This window comes from Musa acuminata, chromosome BXJ3-8 (assembly GCF_036884655.1).
Source record: "Musa acuminata AAA Group cultivar baxijiao chromosome BXJ3-8, Cavendish_Baxijiao_AAA, whole genome shotgun sequence".
Classification (NCBI taxonomy): Eukaryota; Viridiplantae; Streptophyta; class Magnoliopsida; order Zingiberales; family Musaceae; genus Musa; species Musa acuminata.
In genome coordinates this window covers 50,662,721-50,690,270 of record NC_088356.1, presented here as the reverse complement: position 1 = coordinate 50,690,270, position 27,550 = coordinate 50,662,721, and the positions used below count along the sequence as shown (strand labels likewise).

The following is a 27,550-nucleotide window of genomic DNA, read 5'->3' as shown; positions in this document are numbered from 1 at the left end:
ATCGAGTCTAATCCTTCCGCTCTCTTTATTTAAAGAGACTCGTCGCCCTCCGTCCGTCGTTCGCGTTCTCCTTTCTCCCCCTTCTTCCTCACTACGTCCCGCCGCACGCCCCCCGACACGTGATCTCCTCCTCCGCCTCTCCGGCGAAAAAGAAACCCCTGAACCTCGATTGACGCGGGCTAAACCCTAGACGGCGGCCTCCGCAGCGGCAGCGTACCACCCCTTGGTGCCGTCGCCAGAACCGCTCGCTCTAGGGTTTGGCTTGTCCCCGATGGCCCCCGAGGACGGGTTGCCGGAGGCGGAAGACGGTTTCAGGGCTCCAGCGCAGGTGGCGGTGCCCATGAGTGCCCCGCCCGAGTCTGCCGTTGGGGTTTCCAGAGATTCTCTCCGAGTTCTCGAGTAAGATTGTGTGCAGCTTTCTTGTTCCTGTCCTTGTTCAACTTGTGGTCTGTAATAAATGGTATTGTTTATCGCTGGTTGGAACTATATCGGTGAAATAATTTCAAGAATTGTGGTTCGAAACCCTTTTTCATGTTGGAAATTTTGATTCTTATGTATTAGGTTTTTGATGTTGGTTTTCGTTTTCAGCTGCTGAACCCATGACAATTTAAATTTGCCCTAATATAACGTTGAAAACTTCCAATTAAATTTAATCATTGGTTTATATAATCTTTTTCTTATGTGACTCGAGATGACACCTCTAGGCTTTGGCAGTAAGCGGATGTCACTTTTACTTGATTTAGTTGTGATTCTTTACTTGGTCCTTGAACAGGATATCGCATAAGGCTTTTGACAAGCCTTATTATGTTATAATAGTCTATATTTTGATTGAGACGTGTTCAGTTTTGGCAAGTGTTTATATATGTCCAAAGTAATGTCAAAAGATATACAGTTACTTTTAAGGGTCATCCATGATGTCGAGGTAAGGTTGCCCCTTGCAACAATTTTTTCAAGGGTTGAAGTTATGGGAATAGCTTTTGCAATGGGCTGCCGTATGCTCAGATATATTCAAACCTTAATCTAACTTAACAAAGCCGTCGTGCCATGCATTTTATGAAGTCAGAGTATTATTTCCTTTGTTTCTCATATTGGCTTAGACCCTGGAATTAATTTTGCAAGGTTGTACCATGTACAGGATTTTTTTTCATAATATCTAGGAGGCCAAATAGTTGTTTTTTTTTTTGGTATTGAAACCATCGCTAATGGAGAAAATCATCGTGGTTCCTTTGGCATGTAAAGTAAAGGCATCAAAATTCCTGCCAATCAGTGTATGCTCTGTGCATCAAGAAAATATTTGTCTAATAACTACTTTAATGTAACTTGTTTCCTTCCATTTGCCTGGATGTTTCTAATGAGTAGCAATTTACTCTCTGAAATCTTATGCTATATTTTTCTTTGTGTCATGAGGCCTTATAAGATTGGCTTCATTTGGCAGGTTGTTGAAGGATCTTGGTTCTGAGGTGTCAGAAGAATTGCTTGTGTTGATGCCAAACTTGTTGTCAGCTTTAAGACACCAAGATCCATTTGTTGTTAAGCAGTCGATTGCTAATGGGACAGCTTTATTTGGTGCTGTTTTAGAAGAAATTGCACTCCAGGTGCTATTTGTAGAACAATCATATTATTACCAGATTATTTTATCAAATGGGTCATGTAAAATTTGAATTATCTTTGATGTTGCCACGATAAAATTGATTGTTAGTAGTTGTTCAATGGTTCTTCTCTGATTTACCTCATCCATCCAAAATGTGTTTGTTATGATCAAATGAGGATATTTTGTCTCGGAACTTTTCTGGTTTTTAAAGAGCAAGGATAGTAATCAAGTTGAATGCTGACAATTTTGCACTTAAAAATCAGAGGGCTTATGCTGAACATATTTATCGAAACATTTCTAGTTAGAAAGTTTTCTGTATGCATCCTATGTCCTAATAGTTGAGGAGCTACCATAAAACCAAAACTTATCTTGTTAATCATATAAAATTTTGGTTTTCTCTCCCATTTCATGCTTTTAATTGGTGAAAAGTCACAGATCATCACCCAGAAAATAAAAAACGAAAAGAACATCGATGCAAGTTAAACAATTTACAAGAAAGCTACTACTTGCAGAATGATGCTATGCATGTGACTTCAATGTGATAATCTTAATAATACAATTTGATTTTTCTTTGATCTTCCAATCATTTTAGGCTGTGAACAGACTATATGTTGCTGCACTGCTAAATGAAGGGCCAACGCTTGTTTATGCCTTCAAAAATCAAACAGACTCTTCAGCTTATCATGCTGGGTCCTGTTCATGCTTTTGTTCATCGCAATCTTTTAATAAAACATAACAAGACAACAATAAAAGGAACAAGAAATCCAGCTAGTCCATCGAGTTACAGAAATGGAAATCAAGTTACCCAATCATTGGTATATCTCACTATTTTATGAAGCTTTATGGTCAGAATGTTATTGCTTTAGTTATTGTGCTTGTTCCAACTTAGTGCCACTATTTCCCATTGTCTTTTCATGTCAGCGCCATGACTGCAGTTACTTGCATGCATCAGAAGTTTGTTAAAAATAAACAGTGAGCAGGAGGGAGAGTGATCCTAATTACTACATCATTGTCTCATACTTGATGATAAGTTGAATGTACCTGCAGTTCAGAAATTAGTGGCTTGCAGTTACTTGACTCTCATGACCTTGATATCAAGTTTTGCATTTGGATGAAACTCTGAAACACAAACTGTTAAGATTTTACATTCCTAAATATCTAAAATTAGAACTATTCAATCCCGGAGATATAGTTTCAGGCAAGTTGTAGAAAACACTTCTTATACTTGTACTTCCTTTGGTTTCTCTTCTCTGTGTTCGTTGAATGTTATAAGTATTTTTGTTATAGCTAAGCCTCAATTTTGCAAGATCGAAGAACGATTTAAAGTGGTATGGTACTGATTAGCACTTTACAAAGGCTTTATGTAGATTTGATTCGAATTAAACCCTTCTCTTCTTGAGTCAGGCATACAGACATAGCACAGTTAAATTATATATACGAATGTAGTTTCTCACTTTTCTGACAGTTGAGATTATTTCTCTGTAAAAGTTTTTGAGGTTATTTTTATTTTAGAAGAACCAAACAATAACCAAAGAACCAATCTGGGATTTTCCTTGACTAGTTCTATTGCTGTTCTATTTTGTGCTTATACAACAACAACAACAAGAACAACAATAACAACAACAAAGCCGTAAGTCTTAATTATTTGGGGTCAGCTATTTTTGTGTTTATACTTTGAAGTTTTATTTATTTATGTTTCATTTTCTAATACTATGAATGCTGTGCCAGAAATTGCAGAAAAAAATGAAAAGCCGGGCTTTTAGAATTTCCAAAAGATTATCAGTTTTCCTAACTTTAGCACAAACTGCATGGTTCTAGCTCTTTGGTAGGGCTACATCAACGTCCCCTTTCATGCTAATAAAAGGCAATCTTATAAAAATGTTATCAATAATTGTCTTTTTTAAGTTCACAGCCATGATAAGCTGTTCAACTGTTTGAATTCAGCTTCATGAATGTTTATTTTTCCGTTGAAGGCGATACTTTTTGAAGCCCTTACTAATTTACAGAATGTTACCATAAGATGGTAGCCTTTCTGACTTCATCTATGACTTTTCTCCTTATTGTTGAAAAGCATTGTCCAATATCTATGGAGCAACTTGCTCTTGCTATCCTGTTCGTTCTAGATGAGGGTTACCAAGGAATTTTTATTTTGCAGAAACCTGATAATTCTGACATGAAAAGTTGTTTCAATTTGTGAAAAAAAATCTATTAACTGGCGGGGAATGCACAAATGTAGGGGATAACTTATAATTAACCATAATATTTCTTTTTTTACCAGATATCTTTGTTTATTATTCTGGAATAGTTCATTAACAACACAAGTTAGATTAATGAATGATAGGTTATGTAACAAGGCACTCAAATAAACTAATATACTGTTCCTGTTAGAGCTCAATGGCTAGAAATGATCTAATCAAGCAGAAACAGTTGGTGTAGTTGTTGCCATGGATACCCGACAAGAATAATATGAGACACAAAACATGACAGTGGAATACTGGCACCAAAGTTTTAAGCTTCTGCAGAAACTGACCTTTTTAGCCTATTTCATTCAAATTTTGTCAATAATTGTAATATTTGTCAATCTCAGAAGTTCCAGCAATGTTGGACCAGTTGTAGGTTAATTTTGTGTTGTGTACTGGAATCAAATAGTTTCTATTGGAATTAATCATTTTAAGGTTTCAATTCCACTTTAAAGGTCTTGTCTTTGGTGTTTTTGAGTTGATTTTGTTTATAGGATAGATTCATTACAATACATGTTTATCTCTTTAGGCATATATGAGATAGAAAAGGTGTTAAATATAAGGAATGGACAAGACTAATTATTCTATCGATGCCTAGTCCTTAAAAGTTTCAAAATTTCGAACTTAATCAAATTCTTTGATGGAGTATTATGAACAATTTACTATCATGTCAGAATAAATTTTATCAATATAATTCTCTCTTGTACCAAAAGTTTGTATTTCTATTTTTTTAATTTCTGAAACCTTTATATGAAGAAAAACTTGTTTTGGAGATAATTTTTAGACGACTCCATAAAAGAATGCCAACTACTGTAACTTCTTGATATTGATATTCACATTTTCCATGTTTTTGGTCTAAAGCCAGTGAGCTGATGGATATTGTTATTCTAGAAGCATACTTGTATTCTTTAGAGTGTTGTGTATATGTCTGAAGTTTTTCACTTTTTCATGACTTTTTTGGTTGCAATTGTTGAATTTTTGATTGGAGACTACTGAAGCCCTTAAAAGTTAAATCTCAATGGGCTGGGCTAAACTGATCATTGAAAAAGATACATCAAATGATTGGAAAAGTACTCTAATTATACCGTGTCAATTGGAGGGCATATCATACTATGTAGTATACATATGCATCTCCATGCATCTGATATGGCCTGGGGGAAGCCTTGACAATGTATGGCACATGCTGCTCCAGCACATAATAACAACATATGACTACTTATGTTGCTGGCCTATGACCAGCTTGAGCTCAACAAATATTTTTTCAGTCCTTGCATATTATGGAAAAGAATTGAAAACTCTCAGAATTCTATTTTGTCATGGTTTTCATGTGACTCTCTATAGTTGTATGTTCAAAAATATCAAATCAGGAAAGTTGAGTACTATTGCATAGAAATGATGCTTGTTCATGCCGGAATATATTGATAAAAATATGTATCAGTACTTGCTGATACCTTGTGATCCCATTATTATTAATGCAACATCATGCTATTCACCTTAAATTTCGTACTGATGGATACATTTATTCTTTTAATGATAGTTGTAGCCACCTTTTTCTTGTGCATCCTGTAGTAACTATGTCTTTTTATTTCAATGAAGGCCCTTCATATCAACTTTAGGAACAATATTTGACATCATTTCAAATCTTTTATGATGGAAACTGTTATTTTATCTCCCTATATTTCTGAAGACTTATTGATTTACCTATGATATTTTCTGGGGTCTGCCATTGCTAGCATTCACCTCCTTTTTTCTGCTTTATTGCAACTTGAGATAATTCATGTAGTTTATTAATTTGTTTATTCCCAAGGCTTTTTTAACATTAACATTGCATTTCTACATTGCAGCTCCATGGTTCTAGTAAAATTGAGCATTGGGTTGAAGAAATGTGGTCTTGGATGGTTCAGTTCAAGGGGGCAGTCTGTGGGGTTCTGATGGAGGTAGGGTTTGCTTTGTGAAGCCCATGCAGGATTTTTATGAACTATCAACAGACTTGTACGTTTGACCAATTTTTTCCCTCATAATTAACAACTTAACTAGTAAAAGTTAGATGTAGTTGTTTACTTATTTACTAACATCCTGGCATTTAAAGCTAGCTGCCTTTTATTGAACTTAATTCATTCTACTCTACATCAAGAATATCATGTAGCATTTGATAACACTGGCTAATACTCTAGAAAATACAGCTTTTAGGGATTGATACTCATAAAGTTCCTATTTATCTTGTCAAGCTAACCCCCACCACTGTGTAATAGTAAAATGTGTCCTTGCGATATCTTCTCTCTTCTACTTGTGACACTACAATCTTGTGAATTATGTTGATTGATATTTCTTGGTTTTTTTCCCCTTCTTTTTTGTTGTAGCCTGGATCAATTGGAATCAAGGTGCTTGCTGTAAAATTTATTGAAACCTGTATATTGTATTTCTCGCCTGATGAGAAGGATGGTGGAGTACTATTTACTGAAGGTACCAGTCTCTTTCTCTTAGGATCCCACATATAGATTATTATCATTTGTAACAATTAGTGAAGATATGCTTTCTGGAAAACTCGTGTGCAAATATGTTATTGTTTGGAACTAATTAAATATTCTGTTGCATTGTTATTAGCAGGAAAAGGAAGGAGATTTAATGTCTTACATTTGATCAGAGGTAATTCAATTCTCAATCCAGCTATGCTGGAAATTGAAGCAGACAGAACACTTGACCTTCTTCTGGATCTTCTGCACTTGGCTAATAATCTCCGTGGTTCTTTGGTCATTGCTGTCATTAACAGGTAGGGATTTATATCATTATTATATGTGAACTATCATATGATCACCCAGTTCTAATGTCAAGAATAAGTCTCTCTTCCCATGCAAAAACAGTAGTTTGCAATTGGTTTGTGGCATTTGTATTTTCGAGTATCAATGCATATCAACCATTTGCTGTTTTGTGCATTTGTCAACCTCTTTTATGTATTCTGATATAAATGTGTGCATGCACATAAGCACATTAACTGAGTTTGGATGGGAGTACCTGGTCCGCAGGTGAACTACAAAAATAGCTAGTAGCAAGATGATGCTATATTTGAGACAGATGTAAAATAATAGAACATAACATGAGACTGAAACTGAGCTAAATGCTGGAAGCTTGGAAGCTTTAATTAATGTGTTCATGACCTGCATTTATATTTTTCTGTAGTAGATATTATAGAGTAATATTTCATGGGTAGTGAAAATTCCATGGGATTGAATTATGTTCTTCGTTAATGATTTTTGCATTTGAGTAAAATAGAAGTGATGCTATTTGACCTGGAAATTGTGTGATGCTATTTGTGAAGTCAAGAATATGATGATGCAGTCTTTTCTCTTTGTTTTGAGTAAGATTTGCATATACAAACATTTGAGTAAAATAGAAGTGATGCTATTTGAGCTGGAAATTGTGTGATGATATTTGTGAAGTCAAGAATATGATGATGCAGTATTTTCTCTTTGTTTTGAGTAAGATTTGTAATAAGTTCTTTTATATGCTTTATGAAATGTTATTAAGGAAGCAACTGGTTGATTTTGTTCTACTAACCAGCAAGGATGAAAGGGTTTTTCATGACATACCACACTGGTGGAAATTGGATTCAATGCATGGGGTGCACCTGAGTCTGACCAATGCTTGTCATTTCCTGTCAATGTAATATTATAAGTTTAAAATTTAAATTTTTTTAATCTCGCTGTCACCCTTCTGGCACATGCTGGTTTGATACACACGTAAATACATATGCATGACACAGGTGTAAACCTGAAAATCTCGGACAATTTGTTAAAAATTTTCCTTTGGCATGTGAATTGACATGTGGCAAAACAGTCTATGGTTGACATAGATTTCTGAGTTTGTGATACACGGTAAAATAATTTTCTTGAATCTATTGGAAATTTTCTTTTTTTTTTAATGGAAGATGGCTGAATTATATGTTTCTGAGGAGTGGATGTCAATTTATTGGCCAAGGAAAATTTAGGTCAAAGAAGTTAATTGTTTAAAGCTCATGAGCATAGTTCGTCTTTAGGAATATTTAGGTTATTTGTTGGACTTGATTGTCTTTCAGTTTTTGTTGGAAGTCAAGCTCATTTTACTGTTGTTGATAAAATCTTGATTTGTAAGCTCAATTCACCCAAAATTGCCATCTTCTTGTTAGGTTTTCAAAGGTATTTTCCGTGTCTTAGTTTTTCTCTTATTATAACAAATTTTCACTGGCACATTTGGATTAGACTGTTCGGATTGTTTTAGGTGGCTTTGCATCAAGGTTTGCAAATATTTGCTTGCTAACTGGATCATGTACACTTAAGTTTTACTTTAACATTATTGTTCTGCTTTCCAGTCTTGCAAGCATTGCGAAGAACAGGCCTCTTAGGTACAAAGTTATTCTCTCTGCTCTGCTTGCCTTTGATCCTAATTTTGAAATTCAAAACGGTGGTCACGCTTCAAGCATCCGATATTGTCTGAGAACTGCATTTGTAGGATTTCTACGGTGTAATCATCCATCATTCACTGAGGTAAAAATTCTGTTCTACATCTTGATTTGTTCATGAATGCTTGTGTCCTTGTAGTTAGTTGTACCATCCTTTTTATGCGTTTGTCACACATATGGCAGGTACAAACTACAAACTATTAATGGTCATGGGCTTCTCTGCATTCCTGTTGTTTATAAGTTGGAGTCGTATGAAATATTAGAGAATTAATTGTGTGGAGTCATGTAAATAATTTGTTAGACACTAAAATTATTAAAATGTGAACCATTACAAGTGAGATATACATTTTAAAATGAAACCAATATTTGAGATCAATAACCCCATAACTTAATGAAATATTCCTTCTTTTTCATGGAGTGATGTGGGAACTGGGAAGCATGGTATGCAGTACCGAATGGTACTGCCTGGTACGAGCGGTATATACCAGTCCGATGGTATATCGGTACGCCGACCGCCCAGTACCACTACAGTATTACAGTATTATACTATATTTTCTGAGATTACCAAGTAGATTAAGACTTGGATGATTGGGAGTGAATTGGGCTTTTTCAGTATAAGCCCATGATTATGTTTCTGTCATAATGAAGAGGAAGCTTGAAGTGGAAAAGTTATGCTTTTATAGGTAGAAGTAGAACAACTATTGAGAAGATGTTAAACCTGGCATCAATTAATTTGTAAAATCTTGTTATCTATAGTAGTTTTATTGTTTTTCTGTTTGTGTTTTTGACTTTTTGTGACCTTACCTAGTCAAAAATGTTTTATTGATGACATCAATAACTGATGTATTGCATTTGTAGCTTCACTACGGAAAAGAAAAAAAATCTTTTAGTTGCTTTAGGTGTTTTTGGGTAGATTTCTCATGTGCATTGAGAAGCTTGATGATGTTATTTGTCATTTCTGTTGTTGTGTCTCTTACTAATCTTGATTGTCACATTGATAATTCTTAGAAATTCTGTACATCTGCCCCTTTATGGACTCTTAAGCTGTCCTGGATTTCTAGTTTAACTTTTTGTTGTCATAATTTGATCGTTTTCTTTAATATGTTCATTTTATTTATTTTAGTCAAGAGAAAAGATAATAAGGGCATTGCGAGCAATAAGCCCAGGTGAATCGATTGATCAAGTTCTTCGACAAGTGGAGAGAATGTCGAGAACTATGGACCGTGTATCCCATGATGTTCGAGTCAGTAAGGTATTGAATATAGTTTCTTCTTCTTTAATTATCTACAGCACAACTCTAATGAAACTCAGAAAGTTGTATTCAAATTTTTTATGTGTGTCATCAGGGTGATCCACTATCCATTCAAGAGTCTGTATCTGGAGATGTTACTAGGAATAAGACTGTATTGCCACCTAGTGATGTTCTTTCTGAGGAGTTGCCTGCCAAGAGGATACGGTTTGATATGCCTTTTGAGACAGCACATTCTACTCAAATGGCATATGACTTAGCAGATGATAATGATGATGATGGAAATGGTAATTATTCCTCAAGCATATCTCTCGTGGGTAGTGACTTGTCACCTGCTGAAAAGATGATTGCCATGATTGGTGCGCTGCTGGCTGAAGGAGAAAGAGGTGCTGAATCGCTCGAGCTTCTTATATCAAATATTCACGCTGATCTTATGGCTGATATAGTTATAGAAACTATGAAACATCTTCCAAAGAACTTAGTGGTAGCATCTGTCCGGCATAATAATGGATCATCAAATGAAGAGACTTCCTTGCCCAGCATTTCGTCGCAGGTGTTATCAACTACTGCAACAGATCTTTCTGCACCGACTTCTTCATTACCTTCTGAGCTGGCAACATCTTCAGTTGGTGCTAATGGATTCAGCGTAACACCTGATGTGTCTTCTTTCTCTAGTCTTTCTACCGAGTCCAAGCGGGACCCCAGGAGGGTATATACTAATCTTTGTTTTCGACATTTTTATTCTTTTTCTTTTGCCTTCCTTTGTAAGATTTAGAATTGGATAGTATTTAATGTACTTTATCTATAGGATCCTCGCCGCCTTGATCCCCGTCGATCAGTGGCATTTGGTAATTCACACTCTGTGTCCTTAAACTTGGAAAATAGCCATGATATGCAGCCTGTGCCATCTCAGTTATCCAGTAAACCAGTTGCTATTTCAGAAGCCATCAAAATTGAACATTCTTCTTCGTTGTTGGCTTCTAAACTTGATGTAGAGCCCTCTGATGAGCCAGTTGGTCAGAATCAGATGATTGAGAAATTGCAAACAACAGAAACTTCGGAAGTTCAGGATAATGTTATGATAGTGGATCAATCTTTGGATGATACACCACCCAACTTGGAGATTTCTCCTGTAGAATCTATTGAAGAACAACTGGCAGCATCTACACCATCAGACGCTACTGCCAATGAAGGTGTTGTTCATAACCTTTCAGAATGTGATGAGTTTTCTTCACCTGATGTTAAATCATTGACCCCTGAGGATAATAGTCATGATTTGACCACACATCCACCTCTTGTTGAATTAATGGATGAGCAGAAAAGTGAACTGCACAGGTTAGCAGTTACACGGATTGTTGAAGATTACAAGCATCTCCAAGTTACAGGATGTGGTCAAGCATGCCTTCCTTTGCTAGCACGTTTGGTTGCACAGGTAATAATTATCCATGTTGGGCCATTTATATAGACTTCTACACATATCGGTGTGTGTATCTATGAAATTGTAGTTTTAATTGTTTGTGGTGTACAAAAGTATGTTTAATCGTTAGATATTCTTTTTATTTCATATCTAGAGTGTGCAATCTGAAAATGTATTTCTTGTTTCTATGTTACCACTTGTTGTAATGGATAGACACTCTGATGGCAAGATGTTATTGTTCTGTCAAAAAAATGAATGCTTCATATATAATACTTTTAATCAAGGTTCACCTTACTAGTGCATATCGGTGTATTGACCGGCCGGTGTTATGGTATGTACTGCTATGTACCGACGTATCATGTTTTGGTACGGTAGGATGTACTGATCACACAAAAAAATAGTCAAAAATAGCTCCAAAAATTCCTAAAAATAAAAAAAATAGATTAAAGTTTTTAAGTTGGAATTAAATATAAATCTAGTATAATTTTAGCAAAAATAATCTAAATTAGGAAAGAATAGCGGCATATATCCTTTTCGGGCTTTGAGGAGTAGCACTGTAGTATATTTTAGATCGTCCTTCTGTTGATATTGAATTATCTACAAAGAAATGATTCAAATTGTTAGATTATTTATTAAACAACTTAAACTTTAAGATATAAATGAATTAAGTAATTGATCGATGGATATACCTGATTCTACCACCAAAAAGAATGACGGGACTCACAGGCAGTAGATCGAGGTCCTTGATCCTGTGTATCTATATATCAATTTGATATGTTTGTTGGACATAATTCAGAAATTGATCCCACGACATAGTATACTGATACATCGTATGCCATTAGTGCTTCAATGTGGTGATAGTCGTAGTCTGATCGTCATGAACCACATGTGCCTGAGGCAACTTCTGAGATGAGTACAATTGTGGCATATATTGGTGCGGAGCATGAAGAATATCAAAACTTCTACTTTCGCCATTAATCAGTTACTCCATATCATAACATCAATCATCGTACGACTACTTAGAGAAGAATGACCAACTATCACATCGAGCTCTATGATATGATTCTTAGGTGGCATGCGTAAAATATTACTTCTTTGTCCATGCACCATCCTCAAACTGTGTAGTTGAGACGATTGACTCCTCGGCGTCGTCGCCATTGTTGGTCGAGATTGTTGTGCACGTCGCTGCCATATATTCGGACCAACTGGATTACTTAATGCGATTGAGAAATTATCTACATACATTTGATTAAAGAGTTCTTCCTTTAACTTAGGTGTTAATTTTCTCTAATTAGCTTTCCAAGCTTGATTTAATCCACAAATCACAGTTTTGTGGAGTTCAAGAGTGCAAATAAGAGAATGAGAGAAATATGAGTGAGAAAGTGATTGTGAGAGTAGATGAGTTAGAGAGACTGAAAGGAAAGAGAATGAGAGGCTAGAAAGGTTTTAAAAACCCTTAGATTTGGTTCAAATGGTCAATGGACCATTTGAATTCAACAAATCCTAGCTATTGATCAGTATCGGTAGAAATCTGATCGTTATTGACTGGTATAGGTCAGATTTTGACCCGTATCGAGTGATATGGGGTCCCCTGTCGGATCGGTAGGTACCGCCCATATTGCTCGGTACAGGTCGACACGATGAACCCTACTTTTAATCACATTGATGGTTTCACTTTTTTATCGCACTGCTTTTGGTTCTTTTAGGTGGAAATGATAGTCTAAAAACCATATGGAAGTTTGTCACTTGCTTTGCCACATTAATTTGGGTACTGTTTATGATTAATGCAAATTTCTAATGTTCTTTGCATCTTTTTATGTTTCCTCTTTGCAGACTGGGGCTGATGGTGATGTTGTTAAGTTTTTACAACAGCATATCATATTGGGTTACCATCATCATAAGGTACTTTTACTTCCACGCCACAATTTGTATTTAATCATTACTTCACCTGACTGTTTGCATGCCTGTTGCCAGCCTCATCTCCTGTGGATCTTGTCCTCCTCTTTTTCTTTTTCTTCTCCTTTTCCTCATCCTTGCTTCTTTCTTCTTCCTCTGTTTTCCTCCTCCTTCTTCCCTTTTGTTCTTTGCTTCTTTTATGTTCCCTTTTTACAAACTGGGATTGATGGTGACATTCTTAAGTTTTTACAACAACATATATTGGGTTACCATCATGATCAGGTACTTTTACTTCCACAGCAGAATTTGTTTTTGGTCACTACTTCCAATTTTTGATTTATATGTCCATCGCTTAAATTAAATGACAATGCTAGACAGGAAGAAGTATGGAATTCAATTTGACACTGACCAATCTGTATACTTATTGATTCGGGTTTGAACCAGGATGCTGACTGTCCCATTTCAGGCAGTCTTGTCAGCCTATTTCATTAAGTGGCAAGACATTGTTCCTTTCTTTTTTAAAGGCCCTAATAGGCACTGATGCTCCTTTAGGGCTTGTAAATCTCCCTCTCCACTCTCCGTCACCCAACCAGCGCCCCTCATCTAATGTCTGCTACATTTTGTCCTCCTCTTGTTCTTCTCCTTCTCCTTGTCCTCCTCCATACTCCCCTTGGTACATGCCAGTGCATCATGTGTTTGCACACCTGCATGGACTGAACTTGTATCTGTCTAGCCATATACCGATATAGGTCCAGTACCTAAAGTTGCATTTGAACTTGGGAGGTATGAATTATGGTATATGTAGTAAGATATGTGTAAGTATTTGTCTGTCTATTGTGGAGTCACATTAATTGATACAATTATCATTTACTTGCTGATCTATGTTCCAACAAATTCATGTTTGTAAACAGTGTTGTAGAATCACTGCTGGCTTTCTTGAAGAACTGTGCAATATATGATCATCCGATCTTATGTAACGTAAATTTTCATTCTTAATTCTCATGAACTTTTCATGGATGAATAATAATGCAATTGTGAACTCCTGGTTCATGATTTAATCCTACAAACTATGATTCTTGCCTATCAGAAGGCCGTTTTAACCGACTCAAATAGTTTGGACATTACAGATAGCTATCGGTGCTGTAGCTTCTGCTGTTTGGAAGACCCTTTTCAAGTGCTCTGATTGTAGTGTTTGCATTCTTTGAAATTATGTCTATTTCATGCATGTTATACAAATAACTTGGTATTCTATTATAAATGCTTGATATTCTCTATTAGTGGAGGAATGATTTCTGGAAGCACTCAAGATATAAAGTAACAGAAGGATGGTTATATCACCATAATCTTAGCTCAAGAAGCATAGGATTTGTGCTGCTATGCCTCTGAATGTCTGATGTATATTGATATAACAAATTTCTTTTCTGTAAGAATGTGTTGTTATTATATATATGCATATACGTGTTAATGTGGAGGTGTACATAAGCTTAGCTTGGACTTCCAGGCTATTGCTTGCCAGGTCTGTTCCTTGGTCATCACTTGGAAAAATGAAAACTGCTTATATGCAGGATTTCAGCTATGCATGTGTATTTCCCTAACTATTCCTTTTATGTGATTTAAATTATCAATTTTTTTGTTTAAAATTGATGTAAAATTTGTATATTTCATTTTAAGATATGATTGCGTTCACATATTCAGTATTTTTTGTACCTTTGCAGGGGCACGAGCTTGCAATGCATGTTCTCTATCACCTGCATGCAATTATGATTTCTGAATTAGATGATTGTTCTTCCTCAGCTGCTAGTAGTTATGAGAAGTTTCTTCTGGGAGTTGTAAGCATTCTTTTGAAATTTAATATGTATTGCGAACTTTTATTTCTTTTAGTCTCTTGGTCTCTTAAAATATTTTCTCTTGCTTTAAAATTTTTTATTTGCTGTTGCATTGGCAGGTAAGGACATTGCTGGATTCCTTGCCCGCTACAGATAAATCATTTAGTAAACTGCTTAGCGAAGCTCCATTTCTACCTGACTCTTCATTGAAATTGTTGGAAGATTTGTGTCATTCAAATGGTTATGAGCACAATTTAGGAGAAAATCGTGAAGGTGATCGTGTCACTCAAGGTCTTGTTGCTGTATGGAGCTTGATTTTGGGACGTCCTCCTTATCGACAAACTTGTTTGGATATTGCTTTGAAGGTTTATATTTCTTACCACAGTAACTAAATGTATCAGAATGTCTATGAATTGCTCAACTATTACCTGCTAACTATAGTTGAAAATTGAAATATCAAGTTGCTTCTCTTCTGAGTTATGTAGTTTGTATTGATTATGTGTAACTTTCTTTTGTTGGCAAATTTTGCACTTGTTCTTTTTAACATAAGAGTATTCTGGTCTCATATGTCATGATGCTGGCTCCGCCCCCCAGAATGGTTATCAGTATTGTCTGAGAGTAAGAACTTGTAAAGTCACAATTCATAGTTGGCAAGAAATGAAGGGCATGACAGTTGGACCAAGCTGCTCTCATCTTTGTCAAGAAACCAATTTTAATGACTTCACAGCTACAATGTTTTCTGACATATCCTTACCTTTGCGTTAGAACTTAGAACATTTGAAAATTTTGGGGTCAACTAATATATGTCATCTTCTTTCTGTATTCTTGTTTTTTTACATTTAATTCTAGTTTTGGATTGTAATGTGGTTGCACCTTTTGAATTCCGTGATTCAGTTCCTCTTTACTCTTTTTTTCCCTACACATTCTTGTATTTGTAATTGTTGATCTATCTTGTCTGGAAAACAACTTTATCTTGGAATAACTTACATTAATTGAGCACTATTGTATCTTCCCCTTGAGGAAAAGTTTGCAATCTAGTCTTTATCTCTTTCCTCTGTTGTTAATGCTGACATCATAAAACTTGTGAAATCCTGCTATTATCTTGGATGGTTTGTGCCTCTCAGCTATCCTCTCTCAAGTTCTAGTTTGGACATGTATGTCTTACCATATAAAAATTCATCTTCGCCAAGCTTTTTCTTTCGAGTAAGTGTTTGTTGCAAGTTGTCAGATGGACTTTTTTTGGTTCATTGGTATAGAATGGCATTGGCTGCACGGTGACAAGGTCATACTATTGGACATGAAAAATAAAAAAAAAAAGGTAAAGAAAGAGGAAGGGCAAAAAGGAAGATGAATAGAAAGAAATATTTCCACGTGTTATTTTAATTTAGTAGCTAGATAGGAAGAAAAACAAAGAAATAAGGGGGAAAAAAAGGAAAAGTAGGACATTAGGACATGCCTGTATATCTTGTTACAAGTCCTTGTCTATGTTGGTATTGGAAGCACAAAGAATGGAAATGGGAGTTCTGGCTCTCAATAGTGGTGGGATGCTTTCAAGTCTAAATCCTCTCAAGAGGAAGGATGGAGGTGCAAACCCCTCTTGCCAAAGACTCAAATATGATAATGGAACTAAAGGTTGGTTCAACCCAGGGTTTGATGTTTCAATGGATCCGTATGTACAGGTCTGATGAATTCTAAGTACGCAGGACGCCCTATACCAAGTAGTCCAGCAGATAACCAGGGCTTAAACTGGGCCTAAACATTGCAGTAAACGCACCTCAAGATGACCCAATTTAAAGAGACCCGTTGGGTCTCTTCTGAACTGCAAAAGATGGCTGTTCAGCCAAATTAGCACGGCTCTTCCCTCCCCCTCTTTTTAAAGGGTTTTGGATGGCTGAAATCCTAAAAGTATTGGCGTTGTGCTGATGTACCATTGTTGGTACACCCTGCACGTACTAGACCTGTGCTGGTTTGGCCAGGAACCTGCATGGTATTTGAAACCGCAAACCATGGTTCAACCATTAGTAATTTCAATGTTCATGGCTTCTAATGTAAATTTATCTCTAGACGCAAAATGAACTCATCTAAGGCATTGTGTGGCAGTCAAAATCTCTCAGGTTTTGGTAAAAAATTAGGCATTCAAAGGCTATGGATTGGTATATATGAGTCTGACTCAATCTTTTTGTCAGTTTCAATCGTAAACCTACTAAGTGTTAGAGGAAATAAGGGGTTTGAGCCCAAACCAAAGGGGTTGTGATTTGTGACAATGTGGTTATTGATCAGTGCACAAGGTTACAAAATGATTATCCATTGATTGTATGTCCTTTACTATAACTAAACTGAATTAGGGCAAAATATGTATTTTATCGATGCATAGATCTTAGTCATACCATATGGTTGCAATATCAACCATGCATACTTATATGGTCTAAATTGATCTTTAACCATTCACAACTTGTCCAATCATGGAATTAAGCAGTTTCAAAGTTGAAAACCTTAAACTATTTCATCATATTTAGTTCTCAGTACTTACGGATATCTAGTGTTTTGGCTTATGAGTTTATGTTTGGCCTGCAGTGCGCTCTTCATTCTCAAGAAGAAGTTAGAGCTAAAGCTATTCGACTGGTAAGCATACTTTGAATTCATTACTTGACACTGACAATATTCCTATGTTATTATCCTTGTTTTGTTATTTTCTTCAATTCTAATCTTGCTTTACTGTGACATACTAGGTTGCGAACAAACTTTATCCTCTCAACTTTGCTTCAGATATAATTGAGCAGTTTGCAGTGCGCATGCTATTGTCGGTTGTTGACCAGCAAAGTTCAGAAGCGGATACCAGTCTTGTATACTCCAATGAACAACAAACAGAAGTAATTTGATACAGCCTATATGATATATATATCTCATTAAATTATACTTTTCATATTTCGAATTTCTCTAGTAGATTAATTTAGTATGTCATAAGCATTGTTTCTTTGCACTTCAGTATCACACTTCTTTGATGCGGAAGATTAACATTCTTTTTTATTGTTATTTTCTCTTTGGTCATGATATTTTATTAATCACATTCTTCCCTGATCTATTTCTCTGTGTCAAAGGCACTGGTTTGTGTTTCCATGTGGATGCTTATCCATAAATTAGAAATGTTCATAGTGCACTATTAACTGTATTGACTATACTGTGCAGTATACTGGTGTTTGCTAGTGTACCTGTATGGTGTCTTATACTCTCTTTGGGGAATAATGACATACCCTTAGCATTGTGATTAACTTATACCAGCAAGCTCATCAGTATTGATCAGCCTAAAGAATGATATAATACTGGTACATATAAATAATGATCATTATTGTAAGAGTTCAGTTGGCAGTCATTTTACTCAGTCTAATACATTGAGATCCAGCATGTACTACATATGTAGCACAGCATATATTATACTGCATGAAACCAGGGCAGTATAAATTTTAGAATGTCAGTTGTTGTGCTGGCTTATAAATTTTGGAATGCATAAAACCAGTGCATGGCAGGTCATAGTTTCATACATATTTAATAGGGACACACCAGCTTCAGCCAGCCAAGCAAACCCTAATCTTTTCCTGCATGGTGCGCCTCCCAGATGGGATAGGTATAACTTGATGATCAAAGTATCTTTTTCTTTTCTTACTGGTATTGGCGGAAGCTTGATGTTGGTAAAGTATGGCAAATTGTTTTATTATCATGGTGTCGTAGTTAAGCCATTATATGCCAAAATAGATGCCTGAAAGCTAGGAAAAATTGCTAGGTATCATTATTCTGATAAGGTTGGAATGGCATGGATAGACTGCTAGTATATATTTGTAAACATTAGGTAAATGGCGTGCCACCTAGATGGTCAGATGTCATGTTAGATGAACTACGTAACACCACAGTGTCTTTTTGGCTAATGAAGTTCACAATTAGAAATAGTCGACTGCAGTATGTAAACACAATTTCATGTAATTTATTTTTTGCTGAACAGGAAAGTAACCTGTTCTCCTGTGTGGTTAGAGCAAGTCACCAAGCCAAAAATTAAGTTTCTATTTGTGTCAGTTCACAGCCCTGACTCGTGCAGGAGGTGCAGACCGATGGTAGCTAGGTTTTGGCTTGTACTGGTCAGAATGCTCGTGTTCCTACCAATATAACGCAAAATTGTCCCATGCCAGAAAGATATTACCATGCCCTCAGGCCCAAAATGACCATCTGCATTATATACACAGGCTTTTTTGTGTGAATAATGACATTTTCTATGAACCAATTGGCAATGCTTGAATGTTTTTTTATTCACTGAATTTGTGTTGTAATAAATTTCTAATCAACTACATGATGGGTATGCAGATGTCTGCTTGTTATATATGATGCACTAAAGTGTGATTTCTGTTTGTTTTCATGCCATAACTTGCTTTTTCAAGATTTTGACATTGTAAAATTCATAGCTCTTCTTTCAAGCATGTCGTATTTTATAAGTATGTCTAAAACGTGTTTGTACTTTGTTATTAATCAATAATAGAGATCCATTTCTGACATTTCTTCTAAATATCTTGATTTGCATCTCTATGTTTTTTCCTTTTGAATGACTAATCCTATCAGGGTTTCATATTTTCTGTCATTGTTCTAGTTAAGTTAGTTATCTTGGTTGCTTCGCTGCTTCTTCTCTGTATCACAATTGTTACTAAATTATATAACCACCTTCGTGCAGGACATTTGTTATGACCTGTTTTCGGTTGTTTATATTGCATAATATCACATAATTATATTATCTCTAATCAACTGTTGTTTCTTATGGTCTATTACTTGCGTGTATTGGCTTCTTATAAGGTTCTACATCTTATATTGTTTATATGAGTCACCTTTTATTGTCAACAGAGTACCTTTTGTATCTGTTTGGTATAATATTTTTCAATTTCCAACTTATATATCAGATGGCTAGTCAGGATGCATTTGTTAGTGGCTCCCAGATTTTAGAGCCTGCTGCTTCTGAGAGTGATGCTGATAAGGATAACCAAGCTTCTGTTTTGAAAGTTCCAACAATATCTCTTTCTGAAGCACAACGACAGACATCATTGTTCTTTGCTCTTTGCTCGAAGGTTTATATCATGGATTCTTATCTTTCTGTGCTCATCAACGTAGAGATTAACAGTGAGAGTTGACTTTGGTCTTCTTCTTTTTTGGCAGAAACCAAGTCTTCTCCAATTAGTATTTAATATATATGGGAGAGCTCCAAAGGCTGTCAAGCAGGTCTTGTGCCAATCTTCACCTAAGTTTGTTGTATTTACAGTGATGTAAGTTTAGACTAGTAACAACTGTAATATTGTGTGCAGTCTGTCCATCAACACATCTCTAACCTTGTGAAGAATCTTAATTCGCCTTATTCTGAGCTATTGGACTTGATCTCTGATCCACCTGAAGGAAGTAAAGGTCTTGTAGTTCTGGTATGTGTATGTTTCCAACGCATTTTTGTGTCTATGTTCATTTGCTAACAAATTTGCTGTAACTTCTCATGGCTATGGTTTGGTACTGTTAAACTAAGGTCTTGGAGACTCTGACTGAAGAATCAACACCTTCATCTGACTTAATTGTTGTGGTCAAACATCTATATGAGACTAAGCTAAAGGTTGTCACTTCTCTGAGTACTACTCTTGCATTTAGCTTATTTCATTCATATCATTTTCAAATTTTTGTATTAGAATAGTGACTGTAACTCTGGTTATTCTTTTAGTTGCTATATATTATTCCTCTGATGGTATTCTTTTTTCTGCTTCAGGATGCTGCTATTCTCATTCCAATGCTCTCTTCTTTTTCAAAGGACGAGGTTTTGTTACATCACTTATGAATAAAAGAATTTCATCATTGAAAAAAGCATATCACTTCCATGTTCTTGACATTTTGATACAGAGTTTACTGACTGTTAGTTATGAAAGGTCACTTATGCTGGTTATTTCTGGAATTTGGGTTTTGGATTATTAAAGAACTCAATGATTCTATATTTAATTGCCATCATTTCAATAATTATATATGACAGTTCTAATTAATTTATGCTAGTTTTTCTCTGGTGGTTGACTTGAACTTATTCATGCGTAAAGGTTATAATTTTTTTTAGGATGAGATGGAAGTGCATTTTGATTTTTTATCTTTTATCTGGTGTTATCTTTTTATTGTTGGGATTTCTTTGACTATTGGTATCGATCAGTATCATTTGAGAACCTCATTTCATGATCAATTTTCACTTGTGTTGTTATTAATTGGTTGAACATTCGCATATTTTGTGTTATTAGGTTATGCCTATTTTTCCACGTCTGGTTAATCTTCCATTAGAGAAGTTTCAAGCAGCATTAGCTCGCATTTTGCAGGTACAGAACATTACTTTATATTGTAATTAGAGATTGCCTTTCATTCTTTTGGCTAACACCTGCAATATGAACTCTATATTTTTATCTTTATTTTAAGCCAGTAGTAGCATTTGCTGCTCTGGTAAATTTTTGGTGTAATATTATTTTCATTGGTTATCCTCTATGTCAATATCACAAATTTCATTTAGTGTTGAAAACAAATGTTAAAGATAAATTAAATGGAATATGTTGAATTTTCTTTTTGTTTAGGTCAATTTTCTCAACATGCTTCAGCATTCACTGGTGGTGGCAAATTGTTTGTAATCATTAGAATAGCAGTGTTACAACAGTGAAATTTGATGAGGGAAAAGAAAGGCAAGGAGAAATGACGAGGTTTAGATGCAAAGTATATGCAATTGCATATACTTCAAATGACAGTTAGGAAGGCCCTTGTAGATGCCACAGCTCTGGTGTATCAAATGGTGTGAAAGGCGTGCTACGGAAAAAAAAAAACCCTTTCTGGTGAACTTGTTTGCATTAGGAGTTAGGAAGTATTCATTCTGCTCTTCCAACCTAAGCAATGTGCAAGAAGAGAAAAAAGAGTAGAAGTGAATAAGGTAAAACGATTTTGATGCCAAAGAAAGAGAAGGATGAATGAATAACCATTTCATTCTTGTGGGAGAAATTATACTCCAAAGACATCAGTCATCTTCTGCACCAAATAGATGAAAGAAAAAGGAAAAGAATTCTTTCCACTTATGTTCTCCAAGACCAGGATCAGTGAAACTCTAGAAGGAAGACTAAATTAATAAAGCAACAACTGCTCTCTTTTACAAGCACCTAATTGTTTCACAGAAGTTGCCACAAATTTCCGTTCAAACTTCCAGTTGTAGGAATTGGTGAAATCCTAACCTGAGCAAGAGATGAAAGCTATCCTAAAATATCAAGAATAAATTAAACTGAGTGGGAGTCAGCTGTTGCCAGTGAAAATGCTACATCATCCAAAATCCATTAGATCTGCTACATTCAGTTGTATGTTGTCTTAAACCTTCAATAGGATTTGAGCTTGCTGATAACACAAGATGTTATCTTAATCCTTTAATATATTTTCAGCTTGATCTTAGTGAAAGTTTAGTTGCCTATGTTGATTAGAACTTGTTTGAGGGAGGTCTTTGAATGACAATATTTGTACTGCTTTTGCTGTTTCACAGGATAATGTCTATGCTATACATATAAGAAACTGTATTTTCAATATGATCCTCTTTTATTTTTGTGCATTAGTTCCTCTTCCTATTTATGTTATTGGCTGAAAGTTTTGAAAAATATATTTTTTGGGGATTAATTGTATGGAAAATTTCATCTCAAGCTTCATTCTGTTAATAGCTGATGACATTGTTTTAGTTATGTAGTTTTTGCACCATATTTTTAATGTCTTTACTCAGGGATTGGCTCATACTGGACTCATTAAGAAAGTAATTGAACTCATTAAGATAAAACTGCAGCTATGGTACATGATATGTAAATACTGTTTTTATTAATGTCGTTACTCAGGGATCGGCTCATACTGGTCCAGCATTAACTCCTGCTGAAGTGTTGATTGCAATTCATGATATCGATCCTCAGAAAGATGGTGTTGCACTCAAGAAGGCAAGTTGTGGTCGCTTTTGATAATAAAGATATTCTCAGTTCTAACAGTTGGCCACTGAGAGGAAATTAATCTTGAACTAAATGAATATTTATTTTCTCAGATAACAGATGCTTGCACAGCTTGTTTTGAGCAACGCATAGTTTTTACACAGCATGTTCTAGCAAAGTCATTGAGCCATCTGGTAGGCAAGGATAAGCATGTGTTGTTGTTGCTATCATTATTATTATTATTTTCATATTGGATGTGTATTAATTGAATATCCTGACTTTCAGGTTGAACAAGTGCCACTTCCTCTTCTTTTCATGCGAACTGTTATTCAAGCAATTGATGCTTTCCCATCTCTGGTACCTGTTAATTCATCAGTTTTTTTTTACTCTATAAGCCTGCTTGATCTTATATTATATTTACTTTTATGAGGTGAATTTTATTTTCTGAGGTGAATTTTATTCTTTCGTTTAACTTTTATGATGCTGATTTAATTTTTGGCAGAAGTCTATTATGCCCCTTAACCCCTATGAGCAGCATCAGAAGTGACTTATAAAAGACATACATGTACTGGAGTACTTTTTTTTTTCTTGCAATAAGGACAAAATATAATTCTGGCAGATGTCACGTTGAAGTTTAATATTAATTTCACTTTCAGCAGATTTGGCTGTTCCTTCAGTGTCATTTGTGGGTGGAGTTATATGTTTTACTAGAGTAGTTCTTTTGTTTATGTGTAAACTTAAGAAATCAAGAGCTTCCACTATACAAACTTGTTAGACTTTCCCAGATCACAAAATTTATGCGATTTCATGTGTTACATTAATACTTGAGCACTTCTTTATTTGCCTTAGTCCGACTGTTTTCTATGCTCTCTTTTGTTTTCGTACCTAAATGTGACTTGGTTTTCATCTTTGACTACTTGTTTTGATTCTTTAATGTTACAAGGACTACACAGGAATTTCAAGTACCAGTGCTTGGAGTAAACTATATGTACTATTTTGACACTGATTATATAAATGAATAGTTTATATACATATTTACTTCTGATGTTGACAATAATGGATTCTCTGAAATTGAATTATTTAGGTTAACTTGGTGTGGGTTTTGATACTTAACTTTTGACCAGCAAGTTATCCATATAGAAAATGACAAGTGTGCAATCAACATCCTTAATCGACTATGGAATTGTTTTAGGTAAAATATTTTGGTTTAAACCCAGATCCATGTTTGATAGACTTGGATCGCAATATCGTGGTCTTTTGGGATGCAGATGCATATGATGATGCACAAAGTACTCTCTTTTTCACTGTTTTTTCCTAACTTTCTTTGAACATTTTTTAGAAAATGACTTGCTGCTTGTTCCAGATTATTTATGCTGTAACTATTGTTGAACAAGTTGATGTTGTGATTGAGATGACATAACTATGTCATAAATAAGCAACTTGTTCTGTTATTATATATGAATTAGTTGAAAATTTTAGGTATTTCTAGGTCAGAGAGATTGTGCACTTAAGCTTTTTAAGTTAGTTTGTACTAATTCAATTCTGACAATCAATGTTCGGATGAAAATTTCTGTTATAGGAGATGTGAAGTACATTAAGTCAGCACTGATTGGAACTTTCTTAAAACTTGTTTATCTTGCTGCAGGTTGATTTTGTGATGGGTATACTCTCAAAACTTGTGACAAAGCAGGTATTAGAGTCGCAGATTTTGTATTTTTTGGTCATTTGTTCTTACATTTCTCCAATCATTGTTTGGAGAAGTTATTACTTGTTTTAGTGTATGATGAATGAGTTTTTTGCCAAAAAATTTTTACCCACTCAAGCTATACTAAGATTTACCTTGTAATTTAGCCAATACCAGTGCATGTTTCTTGGACTTTCGTTCCATTTACTTACAAAATTTGTTTACTGACTTCTGCTTGTTCTTGCATTGAGGAATACGTATTATATCATCTGGTAATCTTAGTGTCGCAACTCAGCAAGGGTGTTGTAACAGATAAGATAGAGATATTTTGGAGACGTTCATTTTTAGAACATAAAATGTAGTGTTTAGCTGTTTATGTTGTAAATTGGAAGACATTCTCTCTTATATTGTGAGGTTAAAAGCTCTATCATGTTGCATCTCTCATTCTTTTATTACATTACCTTCTATGGATGTCGTAAATGCTTTTGCTATAGTTCTTGCTCTGAATGTTCATGACCAGTCCCCTTTAATCAATTTCGTGTCTTATAGTACATTTTTGGCTTCTTTATCCTTTATATGTCATGTTTTTGCTATAGTTCTCGCTCTGAATGTTCATGACCAGTCCCCTTTAATAAGTTTTGTGTCTTATAGTACATTTTTGGCTTCTTTATCCTTTATATGTCATTTTTTTGCTTCTTTATCTGTATTGCTTACCCCATTCACTGTCAAGATTTCATTTCAGATTTTATTAAATATCAACTTATCTTATAAATACTGCCTTTGTTGGCTTCAACTTTGTGGTATATATGAAAATTATTTTGCTTGGCTTTTTGCTATGTTGATGTCAAAACATTTCTTTGGTCAAAACAGACTTATACCATTCCAATTTCATTTTAGCATATATTTTTTTTCTTTCATGCAGATATGGAAGATGCCGAAGTTGTGGGTGGGATTTCTGAAATGTGCTTCACAAACGCAACCTCATTCTTTTCATGTCCTACTACAGGTGTAAATTGATTCTCTTCCAAATTGTTCCTTTTTTTTCTGTGCTCCTAGCTTAATGTTATACTGATGCCAGCTTACTGCTTACAGTTGCCACCGCCTCATCTTGAAAGTGCTCTAAATAGGCATCCTAACTTACGCATTCCTCTTGCTTCCTATGCCAATCAATCAAGCATGAGGACCTCATTGCCACGGTACTTGTTATGATGTTGTTTGGTTGATTTGTTTTATCAGAAGTTTAGATTATGCAAGGTGCATGATACTTTTAAGACATGCCAGAAATATGTCAGTGTGAGAGAATGATTATAGCTTGATGTGTTCAAAGATCGTATATGGAAACTGAAAACACAAGAATCGGGCTCCCATATGATGAGAAGTGGTGGTGTAGCAAAGCAATGCAAGGAAACTTTGAACCCCTAAATCCATTTTACTTTACTAGACCTATTTTTATTTGAAGTTTAGCTAGCCAGTTTGACCATTTTTGTTTTTATTTGTCTGCTTTGACTTGGTCGGTTTTTGTGTGTGTGTGCCTGCATAATTGGTTTGTTTCTTGCTCCTTATTCCTTTTTTTTTTAGGCTTTGTGGATAAAAATGATGGAACAAGCAATAGCTTGTTTCATGATGAATTTGCTTGGATATTATGGCTTTGCGTTGACAGGACCTGTTAACAGGACCACCCGAAACGGACTTCTGGCATCTTACGTACTATGGGACCTTCAGCATATAATTTGAACAATATTTTGTTTTAATTCTTATATTGCTATATGATGGTAACTGGTTTTTCTTTGATCTTTTCTATGTTCGGTTCACGCTGATGTTAGTTTCCATTGTCATGTTCAGGCAAACCCTTAAGGTGTTAGGCCTTCTTGATGAAGAACAGCAAACTCCAAAATCATCTGTCCCCGCAACATTGCAAACTTCGGATACGGGTTCTTCAATTCATGGTACGGCACTTACATGATCAGTAGAGCTTCTTCATGATCGACCCATTCCAAAGAGAGCAACTTCCTGGCTCTTGTGAGGGGCCCTGTGGTAGCAAATTATGGGAACTGACAGTGGCATGCTACTGAACAAGGTGCCAGCTCAAGAACAAACAACCATGGCACATTCAAATTCATCAGAATATGAGACAAGGAATTACATACAGGACCCAGGCCACTGGCTGGTACAATATTTGTCCCATTTATCGGTGGATAGATCATGTCCTAAAACGAGCCCAAGCTGAAAATGTAACTTAGCTGTGTATGTTATCGGTCAAGAAAAATAGTTATCATCATTGAGTTCCATTTTGTCTTCTAAGTAATTAGCTTGTCAGGTTTAAGTTACCAATCAGAGAAAACTTAAGCTGCTACTTGGGCACCAGATTTAAATGTGGGTGTCCTTGGAGCCTCAAGCTTTTCAGGCATCTTTTAAATTGGACCGGTTTCTTTCGGTCATCAGATTGTTAAAACATTTATGTAATCTTTTATGTGCAATCCGTTTTGTTGGTTGCGTTGTAAATTATGAATCGATAGTTAGTGAGATTTAGATCTAGGTATGTTTTTCAGTGAGATTATCTAGGTGAGATTGAGGTTCTTCTTCTTCCACCATTTCCTTATACATGGTCATGCAGGGCTCCCGAGTTTCGAGTTTTTGGATGTAAAGGTCGGTGTTGTGGGAGCATTTTCTTGATGTTTTTTTTCTTGGTTTCTGTTGCAAGATCTCATGTAGAACATGCTGTGAACATTTGGGAGTCATTTGGACAAGAGCCATATTTTCTTACCACACAGTGGCTCCATTTAAACCCAGCATTAATGGCTGTGGGATAAGTTAGTTCTCGTTTTAGAGGACTGATCCAGAAAACCCCATAAATATGATGGTTTTTCCTGCAATTTTTTCTATTTAATTCTGCTTGATTCGTTAAATTAGATTCAATGTTTTGCAATCAGGAAGATATTCAGATTAATCCACATCAACATTGACACCCTTCAAATATGTAACTTGTATCTCTCTTCTAATGATAATAATGATTTTATTATTTACATCTCTAACTTTAAGTTTAAAAAACTAAGAATAAACTGATCGGTAGAAACATAAGATATATTTGAAGTATTTAATACTATTTTTTATCCTCCTAAAGCCATGATTAATAGTGATTAATCTAAGGTAATTGGATAAGAGTTAATACAAGTGGAAATTATATATATATATATATATATACTCACGAAATGTATAAATATTATATATGTTATATT

General features: G+C 35.3%; 1 protein-coding gene across 2 annotated transcripts; it reads left to right on the top strand.

The window, feature by feature from the left end:
- The first annotated feature begins 58 nt into the window (after positions 1-58).
- On the top strand, positions 59-26,862 carry LOC103974908 (uncharacterized). 2 transcript variants are annotated; one of them, XM_065164266.1, is made up of 27 exons: positions 59-399; positions 1,436-1,595; positions 5,676-5,768; positions 6,192-6,294; positions 6,439-6,601; positions 8,177-8,351; positions 9,390-9,518; positions 9,613-10,224; positions 10,324-10,947; positions 12,766-12,834; positions 14,544-14,657; positions 14,774-15,019; positions 17,229-17,276; positions 17,384-17,524; positions 19,589-19,753; positions 19,842-19,904; positions 19,988-20,098; positions 20,197-20,280; positions 20,431-20,478; positions 20,942-21,016; positions 22,547-22,642; positions 22,744-22,824; positions 22,916-22,987; positions 24,276-24,320; positions 25,237-25,320; positions 25,407-25,510; positions 26,157-26,862. In XM_065164266.1, the coding sequence occupies exons 1-27, from the start codon at positions 272-274 to the stop codon at positions 26,275-26,277; spliced, it is 3,954 nt and encodes a 1,317-aa protein (XP_065020338.1). In that variant the 5' UTR covers positions 59-271; the 3' UTR covers positions 26,278-26,862. The 2 variants fall into 2 exon arrangements, with proteins under 2 accessions (XP_065020338.1, XP_065020337.1); XM_065164265.1 differs by having other exon boundaries at positions 133-399; positions 6,436-6,601.
- The last annotated feature ends 688 nt before the right edge of the window (positions 26,863-27,550 follow it).